We start from the raw sequence: 12500 nt of genomic DNA on the forward strand, positions 1-12500 counted from the left end.
TCATTTGTACCTGTTCCAGCTTTTGTAAGATTAAGTGCAAAGACTTGCAAGCGTTTAAATGCCCATTTAGGCTGGCTGTTCTGATTTTTGTTGTTTACTCCCACCAACCCCTGTCGTTTTTGTTTTTTTGTTTTTAAAGAAAAGCTAATTGCGGAAACTTTAACTGTTTATTTGTGGAGATTGTGATGACTGTATTTGACCTCAGACTGGAGTGGCTGGTGACACAAGAGTACTTTTTTAACAACCCTGTGAGGCTGCAGAGAGGCGATGTGGGAGAAATTCAAACAGGCATGTGTGTGTGTGTGTGTGTGTGTGTGTGTGTGTGTGTGTGTGTGTGTGTGTGTGTGTGTGTGTCAGCAGGCCTCCCACGATGTTCAGACTTTGATGACAAGGCCACAGATGGATGCGATGGATCCTTTTCCTGCTGAAACCTCCCTGCAGTCCGACTGACCTTCATGTTCAAAATATATAATTTACCTTAAAGGAACAGTCCCACTGTTTCAGACAACATGGAGCTCTACCATGTTCGAGCTCAACACATCCTTTGGTTAGATGACAACCACAACATCAGTGGACACAAACACAATGCTGTAACGCAGCACATGTGAACATGGTGCAACTCGAGGCCGTTTAGGATCCACAGTTATTTCTTTGTTCTTTGTTTAAGCTTTTCTGACCCACAAAGCTACGACTGGTCTGAAGAATTTAGGACTGGTTCTGTACGTGCAGCCAGTCGCAGCCCTCTTCCTAAAACTGCTGTGAAGAAATGCCACCATGCTAATGGTTAAAGGCTACAAAGAAGTAAAGACATGGCATCAACATAGACCTTCACTGTGAAATGATTAGAAGTATCTTTACTCTGTAACTGGCAGACATACATGAACACTTTAAGAACTCTCTCATAACCTGAACCCAACATTAAATATTTAAGTTTTTCCTCTGTTGCCAACCAACTCTCTGAAATAAGCCCAGGAAACCTCGACACCACCCATAGTTCAGAGCAGAGAGCTTGTATTTGTTTCCAATAGCCTGAACATGATTTATGAAATTTGACCATTTTCTGTTACTATATGGGATAAAAATCAATGTCAGAAAATGATAACTGTTGCTTTTTTTATAGAAACTGTTAGCATTCATACATCTGCTGCTTAAGTCTGAAGTCAATCGTTTTCAGGTTCACATTCTCAAATCAAATAAACACAGAGTAAAAATTGTTTCAGCTCCAATAAAATCATCAGTGTGTCTTCTCTCCAGGAGCTATAATAAGGTGTGATGTTCAAACTTCTATGACAAGCAGGACTGATGAGGTTTTAGTTTTAGAAACATCCTATGAGGTCTTATCTTAAAGACCTCTTAGTACTTTTCTTCTGTCTTCCTCCCCTTACACCCAGCCAGCCGCAGCAGATGGCCACCCCTCCCTGAGCCTGGTTCTGCTGGAGGTTTCTTCCTATTGAAAGGGAGTTTTTCCTTCCCACTATCACCAAGTGCTTGAGCATAGTTTGATGGTCAGGGTTTTCCCTGTTTTATTGTAGAATCTTACAATATAAAGCACCTTGGCAAAACCGCTGTTATGACTTGGTGGTATATAAATAAAACTTAACTGAACCAAGTTAGAAATTAGCTACTTAGTTTTTATCTGGAGAGGATATACCATGTTCTGACTTTCTTTCTAAAAAGTCTTAAATGTAGAGTACTGCTATAACTTTGCCATAAATTTGGACAAAAATAAAGATGAAAACTAAATAGTGATGTTTGGAAGGTCAGTATAGTTGTGCTAGTTTATATAATGATTTGATATGTTTTAGCCTACCTCGTGACTAGCTACAGATCTAAGACTAATATAAAAACACTTGCACAAGGAATATGTAGGATGGGCGTTAAACTGTTCTCAATAATAGTTAATGTTGAGGACAAACAGACAAACGTCTTCATGTGACAGGAAGAAGATCCCAAAAACAGACCAAACTTCAGACCACGGTGTCTGACATGATCCTTCACACAACAACTTAGTTAAATATAAAACTAAAGTCGGGATTAAGAAAGCTTGAATAATCTAGTAAGCTACAGGTGGATGGTTCTGTATCTAAAGATATCTTCAAATATCTTCAAAACTAAGTTTCTATTATTCTTTGAGACGTGAGACAGTTGCCTGGTTCATAGTTAGATTTTTCAACAAACTAACCAACCAACCAAGCTGGCAACCAAATAAATACATGTGATGTAAAAATATTTGACCAGTCCACTAAAGGTCAGTGGATGTAACAGTCGGCATGCCACAGAAGATAAGAAATCACAAACGCCACAGTAGAAGTGTTTTGCATTTCTGAGAAGGTTACTGTCGGGACTCGATTGGGTGCAGCAACACCCAGTTTTCCCCAAACTCAACACACACATGAACACAAACACACACTTATACACACCTTCACACCCTTTCCCAGTGCTTCCCACAGAACAAAGAAACAATGGAGGCAGGAAATGGCTGAACCCTGAGCTCTGCCCACGATGGAAATACACACTGAGGGTCCAACTTCTGTTCTGGACTCCCGCCAGCGTAGAGACACAACACACACACATGCATTTACTTTAACAGCTCTATCACTCTCTCTCAGCAGGGCAGGGGTTCCTGTAGCTAATCACAGAGCTGCAGAGAGGGGAAGCTGCATGACATTAACTCTGAGGTACACAAAGACATGGAGGTCGAGTCCTGTTGGTTCACTTCAAACGCGAGAGGGCAGAGGAGATGGAAACAATGCAATGAAACAGAAAACAATAGAGTATTAGCTCCACTATAGTGAATGGGGTTTAAGTCTGTGAACTGGTGCAGGTATGGTGTGTTTAGCACCGTGTCAAATAAAATAAAAATTTGTCTTGCCCTAATAAAACTACAAGAAGTAGCAGAAATGTCACACGTTCAACATAAATTCATTGTGCATTTGTAATCAAAATTACTGAGTATTCTAAGTAAGTAATGAGTATGCACATTAATATTGATATTTCCGTCAACAGTATGTATCTTTTTTGAATATTTTACATTTTTGACACATCTAGATGGGATCAGGACTTACTGGTGTGCGCGGTGATGTTTGCAGACTCCTGATCGGTCTTCGACTGCACCTGCAGCTGGTAGGTGGTCCCAGGCTCCAGGTGATCCAGAACACAGGTGAAAACTTCTCTCATGCTCTTGTTTCCTCCTGCTTCAACTCCTAGCTGGTCGGTTCCTACATGATGTGCTCTGCTTGAACCCTCCAACGCCTCCTCTTCTCTTGTTTTTTGCCTACACTCGATGCCATCTGTATCTGGAGAGGTCACAGTGAAAGAGCAGTTCTGTCCAGGTGTGCTCACAGTCAGTGATATGGAGTCCAGACTGGATACCAATTCAGATAAGGAGATGCTACATGGTGAAGAAGCTACATTTTCCTCTGCGGGAGCTGCGCTGCTTCCATTCTGACAGAAGAGATCAGACATCAGTGAGAAGAAACATTGAGAGGAAAACTTTAGAAATAAAAGCATAACATAAGTTTTTTTTTCCAGGTGTTTGTGACCAAAAGGTACACCAGTTAATACTGGGGAAAAAAATGCAATGCCTGAGCAAGGAAACCAAAAGCTGCATTTCTCCACTTGAGGCTTCAAAAGTGAGTCAGTCCTCAAAGACTTCATTGTTAGAGCTTTACAGGAGTCATACCTTTTGGTGCATTTCTAATCACCTGACCAATAATATGGCTCCTGTGCAGTTAATTGTATCAAACAGTCTATAAAGTTTGAGCCATGGTGGCCCTGAGAGTAAAACTGCAGGTCCCCACGAAGTACCGTAGGAAAGAACACCAGTTCAACTGATTTTATTTTGGCATGTAAAAATGTGGAACGTTTTTCTCAGATAACTGAACATGACGTACAGTGTCAGAAAAGATTATGATATTGTTCAAAATATCAGAATGTAATTTTAACTATTTTATATATGTACATATATATACATATATATATATATACACACACACATATGTATATATATATATACATATATATATATATATATATATATATATATATATATATATATATATATATATATATATATATATATATATATACATACATATATATATATATACATACATATATATATATACATACATATATATATATACATACATATATATATATACACACATATATATATATATACATATATATATATATAAAGACATCCTCACGAAACACAATGGAGACAGAAGTGACGAGCTAATGGTAAACGGCTAGAAGCGAACATATAATTACAATATTAAACAACTCATCCCATTAAAACACACTTTACCTGCATCCTGTAGCATAGTTTTTTTGTGAGATTTTCTTTTCCTTTATATATATGTATATATATATATATATATATGTATATACCTGCATCCTGTAGCATATATGTATATATATATATATATATATATATATATATATATATGTATATATATATATATATATATATATATATATATATATATATATATATATATATATACACATATATATAAAGGAAAAGAAAATCTCACAAAAAAACTATGCTACAGGATGCAGGTAAAGTGTGTTTTAATGGGATGAGTTGTTTAATATTGTAATTATATGTTCGCTTCTAGCCGTTTACCATTAGCTCGTCACTTCTGTCTCCATTGTGTTTCGTGAGGATGTCTTTTGTGAGCTGATGCTGTCTTTTCTGCCTTGAGTTGCAGTGCATTTGACCTCTCAGGTCCACCGTACTGAAATTCTGAGAACTGATTTTGGATGTTGCTGAGCACTAATGAGCAGGTCTCTGTATCTGTTAGCCAATACCACCCTATCGTCCAAATATGGTTAACAGTTTCTACAGACATGTTGATGCTGGAGCGTTCAGGAATCTGCAGCCTGTTTTCCATAAGGGAGGAAACAACAGACTTTTATAGTCTGCTTTCAAGTCTACAGGAGGTTCATTCCCAAAATGAAGACGTTGGGCGTTGCTGTACTTTGATCCCATTGTTCTGATAAATTTCTGAAGTTCTGGCTACAGAGGAGCCAAAACGTAAGTAGTACTCAGATCATGAGTCCAAATTTTCCCCACCCTTCTTAATTTTGATCAGCAAACAAAAACTTTTTTTTCATTTTTCTTTAATATTTTCTGCTTTCCAAATATTTTTCTGATTTTGACTCACACATGAATAGGGGCATATTTTGGTGTTGATGCTCCAACCACTGAGAGGTAAGAGCCCAGTTTGACCTGCAAAGTAGGCGCTGGGAAGTAAGGGGGGTGGTGTAAGTTGAGCGGCTATTTTTAGAGTCCTTTCTATACCTTGTTCTGTAGTTTGTTTTTTCCTACTTGTTTTTGGCTTTCAATTTAACTCACTGAGGTTCAGACCCTAAAAACAGCTCAACTGGGTTTAGGAAAGGATCACAGATGGACACAGTGATGCCACCAGTTGCATTTTGAAGAGTGCTAAGTTATCAGCTAATGCCAGCTAAATTAGTTAGCACGCTGCATCCATAGACTGTATCAGAGCATCACACAAACTCCTGCTAATCAGTGCTCTGTAACATCCAAATAAAATCCTAGAATATAACTCCTCAAAACTGCAGCTCAGACATCTTGGACGGTCTGTTAGTACAATAACCTCACAGCAGCCATATTAGTGGTCAGATAATGTCATTAAAAATGCTCCACAACGCTCCAACAGCACAAACACAGTCCAGAGGTCCAGTTCAGTGACTCCAGTTAACTGAGGTGAAGCCTAGCACACAGCTAGCAGCTCCAGCCACCTGTGCCACCGTCCATTTAGCAGTCAAAGAGACCAGGCCCCCAACAATGCCAACTGTAAGCCAATGTAAAGAGGTAAGTTATAAAAATATTCTGTACAATTGTTATGAAGAGACTAAATTAGCTACAGAGAACGTATTTATACATAATTCCTGCTTTAAAGTTGAGCATTTTAAAATGTTTATAGGGACTGACTTGCTTTTGAACCCTCAAGTAGACATCAGTGGAACAGCAGATTTTGTCTAATGGCCCCAGATGTTGCTACTTGGCCAACAACATTAATAACCTTTGAGATTCACACACCTTTATCACCAATGTAATATCCCACTCTGTCAAGCTACACACCAATGGAAACTTTGTGTGTGACTTAGTCATACCAGCAGTGCAGCTTTGACAAAACAGCATTAATTAATGAGACTGAGGTGCACAAAGCTATCAAAGTGTCACCCAAAATGAGCAAAAATAGAATCAAATTTATTTGGTTCACCTCATGAGGGTCCAATCAGAAATGGCAGAAACTGACCGATCAAACCAACAAGCTTTTTAGCAACTACTGTCAGCGTCTGCTGCGAAGTATAAAGATTAAGAGTTTATTTTAGTAAAAGGGCTGATTTTAAGGCTTTGAGAGCTGCAGAGTTTCTGAAGTATCCACCGCACGGACAGTTATTCAGCTGTGCTATTTAAAGAGCTGCGACTGCATGTTTGTGCGTTTCTATCATGTTTTGGGTTTGACTGTTGAACTGACCTCCTCTGTACTATGATAATAAAGTTGGAGATAGTTGCTTCTGAGCTTTTTGTCCTCAAATTTTGGCCAGCACAAGAGAAAATAAAACAATTTGTCACTGATAATGAAGTTCAGGGAGTTCAGAGACAACAATGCGGCAATGAGGCGACAGTCAGGAAGAGAAGGAAGTGCGACCGAGGAAAATGAGACTGTATAAATGTTGGTGTAACTTACTAATCACAGAAGTAGCAGCATGAGGTTATGGTTAAATCAACCTTCAATCGGCTTTGATATACTTTGATATAGTTGGAATTCTTTATTAATAAAGAAACGCCTGAACTGCCCCCAAACACTAATGTGAGCTAAACCTTGGCTTACTGTGAGGTCAGACTCATTAACCCTGTCCTACCCAGATAACTGACAGTGAGACTAGTCTGGGCTTCATTTTGCAAAAGTTAAGCACTGGAAAATGTGTGCTATGACATGTCCAAATGTGGCCCACATGTCATAGCACACCTCATATGTGGCACGTCATCGTTAAACCTCTGGGAGATTTTAGGCAGTCAGTCAAAGTCAAATATGGCCCAAGCAAAACTGTACAGGAGCCAAACCTTCACTGCTACTTGGGTAAACCTGCTGATGTGCAGTTTTTGGTTTCAGCCAACAATCATCAGAGTGTAAACCTGAAGACACTGGCTAGAAGTAAAATGTTCTGTTCAGTGTTTCTTTCACTGAACAAACATAAAGAAACATGAAACTGAAGCAATGATAGTAAGAACATCCCATTTTTTTTACTTCTGAAAAAAAAATACATATTTATTATTTGGAACTGTAATCTAGAAATGCATTCATCAGGAGCATGTGTTTCTTCTCTGCTTTTCTGCAATCACATCCCTGGTTTAGCGCCAAACAAGTGACTCGCTTGTTTGAGTGTTTTAACCGCCGGGTCCACATATGTGGACATCACATTTTGGGTTGCCTAGACCAAAATACTAAATTTTGCTTTACAAGGGCCTGATATCCACTTACAAGGACATTATACGCCACTGTTCTATCGAAATTTAAAACAAATGTTCTCAATTGTGGATCTCATTTTTCTCAGAAACAAAAATTGGGTAAAAAAAAAATCTGGTAATTCTTTGTTTTTACATTCATCAGGTCCTAATATGTCCAAATATCAAAGAGAAATTAAAAATGCATGACATGGAAGAGTTCAGGTCTTAGGAGGTTAAAGTGGATGGAAGTATATTTAATGAAGTGAACCGTGCAAAAAGAAATCATTTTATACATAGAAAAATGTTTTAGATTGTGTAAATGCTCCATCACATGTTGGAGCTCAAAGCAACACAAAGAGAGATGGCACTTTATGAGGTTTCCCTTTGCAGTAACAGGTGTCACCAAAGAAGACAAACTGTATCGCACAAACTTTTGTTTGTATCGAACTCAAAGTCTAAATTATAATTTTTAAAGGGTTCATTTCAAATAAAGTCTCATACATTTCTGGCAATTTTCTTGATTAAACATTTCCGTTTTGGTGTTTAGAACAGGTCAAAAGCCTTTGAAAAGTGTTGAATGTTAATCAAATCAAACACTATGCATAGTTCACTGGTGACCTGATGGATGCTAACACCAAGATTTGTTTGTCATGAAGACAAATCTTTCTTAAAAGGATGAAAAATACAGATTGTTCTAAATATATACGTATATGTATATATATTTGGTTGGTTTAAGACAAAGTTTGCTGTTATATCTCAAGTTTTCTAACTAAGAATGACAAGGTCCTTAAAGCTTGACATTAACATAAATTAACCTGGTTTCATCTTTTTAGGCTAAACAGTGAATCTACTCTATGTAACATCTCACATGGATTTCATTTTATTTATCTCATTGCGTGTAATTTTATTCACACCTGACTGCTTTGGTATTTAAAATGTAAAAAAAGAAGGGCCAGTTTTATTTTGCAGTTTAATTTAAAGAACTGAAAGAAACCATGATTTAATATTTGCTCATCTTGTATTAGGCACACTTTTGAAAACAGAGTTGTGGAGACTTGTTCACAAAGCACTTTGTTTCTTTTCTTGTTGCATTTTTGTAAAAGTCCATGAAATATATAATAATTACTAAATTTCTAAAAAAAAAAATTACATATTTGGAAAAGTAAAAAAAGTTTGCATTGTGTCCGAGATGACCCTGGACTACAGGAGCATGCAGAGTGATCAAAGTTAATCTAAAGAGTAACTCAGATCGCACGAGGTTGATATCACATTTGAAGCTTCTTATGTATGTGCTCCTTTTCTACACAGATCATGAATGTCAGACTGACCTGATGCAGCATCAGCAGCAGCAACGAGGTGAACCGCAGACAGCAGAAATAACTGCAAACTTTACATTTCAGCATTTTGATCCTGTCTCAGATCCCCACGCGGACCATGCACCACCATAATCCTAAGCCTGAGGTAGGACGGGTGTGTTTGTATTCACTGTTTCAGGTGGATGGTAGAAAATATCCTTCTCTTTAGTCTCTTTTGTGTTCAGCAAAGAATCCAAGTCCTGATAGGAAACCGAAGAAAAATGTTGAGAAAAAGTGGTTAAATGTCCTTTTTAATATCTTTTAAAAAATTATTCCTTTTTTAGACAAAAAATTGAAATTTTCCCAGGAAATGTGGTTTTATTTATCCGTCGTCTCTGCTCTGCCTCGTGTCCATCCTCTCCTTAAAACTCTCAAAGTAAAACAGCCTTTCCCCTCTTTGCGCTCCCTGTCTCACCAGCTGTATGTCTCTCTTCCTGCCTGTCTGTCTGTCACTCTATAGTGTTGAGGTTGGGACTCAGTAGCGGACTTCCTCAATCAGGCCAACAGACCTGTGAGTCACTGCAAAGGCACGACTACAAACCCAGCCTGGATGGAGGCTAAAAATAGGCCTGCAACTACAATAGCAGCACACCTTGATGCACTGACAGCAGAGGTAGATGTTAAAAATAGAGACGAGTGTTTGATTAAATCTCACTGAGACTGAAGTTTAAAGTTTGCTCCGTCTCTCTTTTTTAGTGACAGCTTTGTCTTTGGATGCCGCTCCATTAGTAACTTTGCTGTTTCTGTGGGTCTATATTCGGCTCAGCTGTATATTCAACTCTAACAAGTCTTCTATTGAGTAGGTTTACAAGCTAAACGCCAAGCCACTGTTACTCCCTTCAATGGCAAGTGACCTGCTGGATATTCAGAGAGCATAAAACCAGTGCATCAAAGAGCTGGGGAATTATTTTTATAGAGCCAACATCAATGATGATTATATTCATATAAGAATTTATATGTATGACTAAACTCTATCTTAAGAAAAGATATAATCCATAAAGTTTCTTGATTAAACATTTCCGTTTCTAGCCATGTAGTGGCTAGAATTTTGTTTGCACTGACAACAACAGGTCTCACCCATATGGAAAAGAAATAGTAAAAACTTATATGACTTAACTCATGAAAGTGGCCACTTTCATGAGTAAATCATATAAGGCTTACATGATTTACTCATGAAAGTGGCCACTTTCACATTACTTTCATATATTGTTTTAGTAAGTATCCAAAACATACAAGTTTCATTATATAATTCTTCAAGGGATCTTATATCTGTTTTTACTCTTGTATGCTTTTCATACAAGTTTCACACAAGACAGATACAAACCTTATAAGTTTTATATATATCTTTTCCATATGGGCATTCTCAACAGGTGCTGGACTTCACCAGCACTGCCCTTTGTCCACAATTCTTTTTAGGTATTTGTCGGCAGCCTTTCGTGAAAAGGTTCCTGTTAGGTGGTATATTTAAGGTGGCCCAAGGATTGCTTCACTGAGTGATGAACTCTGGCTTGCCCTGCAGCAGTTTGCAGCTGAGTGCAAATCAAGGAGTAAGGGTTAGTACCTCAAAGCCTGAGGCCATGGACATTTCCTGGACACCAGCTAGATAATATACTCCATGCATTACTACCAGGAGCAGGCCAACCCAGGACGTGCTGGATTATGCTTCTTGGCTGGCTCGGTGTCCCTGCAGTGGAATTAGAGGCCTCATTTAGGGAGGGGGAGGTCTGGGCATTTCTGGTTACACTGTGGTCACCATGACATGGACCAAAATAAGCATCAGAAAATGGATTGATGGTTTAATAGGTCAGTATAACGAGACAGAGCCATGGTTTATTTAATGGATATGCATTAAATATATGCAACCAACACTTCTCAAAAGGAGCAACGTGACAGCAAGGGGGCTCCATTTCTTCTTTCGAAGTTTTACGACTACCAGCGATCAGCTGCCGAGTGCTTACAGGCGAGTTTCCATCATCCATGCAAACTACAGACAACCGTGTCAATCTGCGAGCAATAAAAGCATTCACAAGGAGATTTTGGTGCATCATCTTCTAATATCGCCTAACAAAGTCCACCACCCTCAGGGAATACACAGCATTCCCTAGTGAGGACCCCAAGGGGGCCCACTAACCAGTGTCTGAGACACAGTAATGGACAAAGTGGTTTTCCAACAACCACAGTTTTTTGTTTTTTTTTTTCCATAGCAGAATTTTAACATAGAAGCCTAACACATCCTTACATGTGTGACAAACTGCTAAATACTGGAAATCAAATTTCAGCTTTTCCACTTTTCACTGTACAACTTTTATCTTGTAGTTTCAACAAATACAAGTCAAAATAATAAATACCATGAAAGTTATGTTGGAAAATTCAGATTTGTTGGTTCTTGTCTGTAATGCCTAATTAGCTATAATTGTGCTTTCAGGCCTCTGGTTAGCTTTCTAGCATGATGGAGTTTTGTTTATATTATCTTTGTAAAAAACGTAATAATTCTAATTCAGTTTTGTGTTATGAATTTCTCTACTGTTTCCCCTTTCCTCCCAAAATATATACACTTAATTATCCACAATAACAAGACAATGATCAGTAGATTTTTGGCCAGGGCTGCCAAAGATCAAATCTGAGCCAGAAAAGGTCAAAGTCGACTTCTTTATGAAGCAGTGTTACAAGTTAAAGGCCAAACTCCTTTTGTTTCAGTTAGTTTGAGCCACATTTAGTCATCCCCACCTTTTTCCTTCCTTCCTGTTCCCCTCCTCTCTCTCTCTCTCTTAATCATAGTTTCTAGGAACAAAAGTTTTCAGCTCTACACAAGTTAGTCTTTAGTGTAACTCTGACCATTAAACATTTCATTTTATGGAATCTGGTAAATTTCAATGCAACAGTTTGTGCAGGGGTTACTCTTATTATTTTACTGTATACTAAAAGTTTCTCTCCCAAAGTAAGCTCTATAAATGTGTGTCACTTTTTCATGTCATGTTGACCGCTTCTCCCAGTCTCTGTTCAAATGTGACTTTTAGGTGTTTTTGTAACGCCACATTGCTCACATACCTCAAAAACATTTGCACATACAAATACATGATGCTTAATTTAGAAACTGAGACAACTCCCTTTAAAAATTCCCTATTTAATTTTTATTAGCTGCTGTTTATTGAGAAGATGCTGATTAAATGCTGGGATTAAAACTTTAAATTTAACCACAGTAAATTAACGTATCTCAGCTGTAATATCGTAACTTCTCAATGTTTCCAGAATCCCTACATATACTATTAAATAATAGTATAAATATTTTTTTCCCATTTATGTCTGTCTTTTCAGATACACTTTGTAAATTGAAGTTCTTTTGACTGTTGGATTATAATATTATTGTCATATTAGGTTGTTTATATAAATTTCCATTTGCTATACCAGACTAGGTATTATATGAACATGTTTTTATGGCCTTCAGTACCAAACATATTTCCTGTGTTTCTTGATATTTACATGCTGAATATTTTTATCAGCATATCTTTATTTTGTTGTTGTCATCACTGCTTCTTGATTTATTAAAGTACATAAAAAGTAAAAAATAAATAATAAGATAAAAATATTTAATGTCATCGCATAACTTCAGCATTTAAATGTCAACATTTGGCAACCAGAGGCTCCAATCCTGC

General features: G+C 37.6%; 1 protein-coding gene across 1 annotated transcript in view; it reads right to left on the reverse strand.

The window, feature by feature from the left end:
- Positions 1-9282, reverse strand: part of ptprb (protein tyrosine phosphatase receptor type b) — a 39469-nt gene extending 30187 nt beyond the window's left edge. The window contains exons 1-2 of the mRNA XM_014408719.4: positions 8821-9282; positions 3066-3444 (exon numbers count right to left, since the gene is read on the reverse strand). Of these exons, the coding sequence (XP_014264205.2) occupies positions 3066-3444; positions 8821-8895 (454 nt within the window). The 5' untranslated portion in view covers positions 8896-9282. The remainder of the gene's footprint in view (positions 1-3065; positions 3445-8820) is intronic.
- Positions 9283-12500: the final 3218 nt, after the last annotated feature.

This window comes from Maylandia zebra, linkage group LG17, assembly GCF_041146795.1.
Source record: "Maylandia zebra isolate NMK-2024a linkage group LG17, Mzebra_GT3a, whole genome shotgun sequence".
NCBI classification, from domain to species: Eukaryota; Metazoa; Chordata; class Actinopteri; order Cichliformes; family Cichlidae; genus Maylandia; species Maylandia zebra.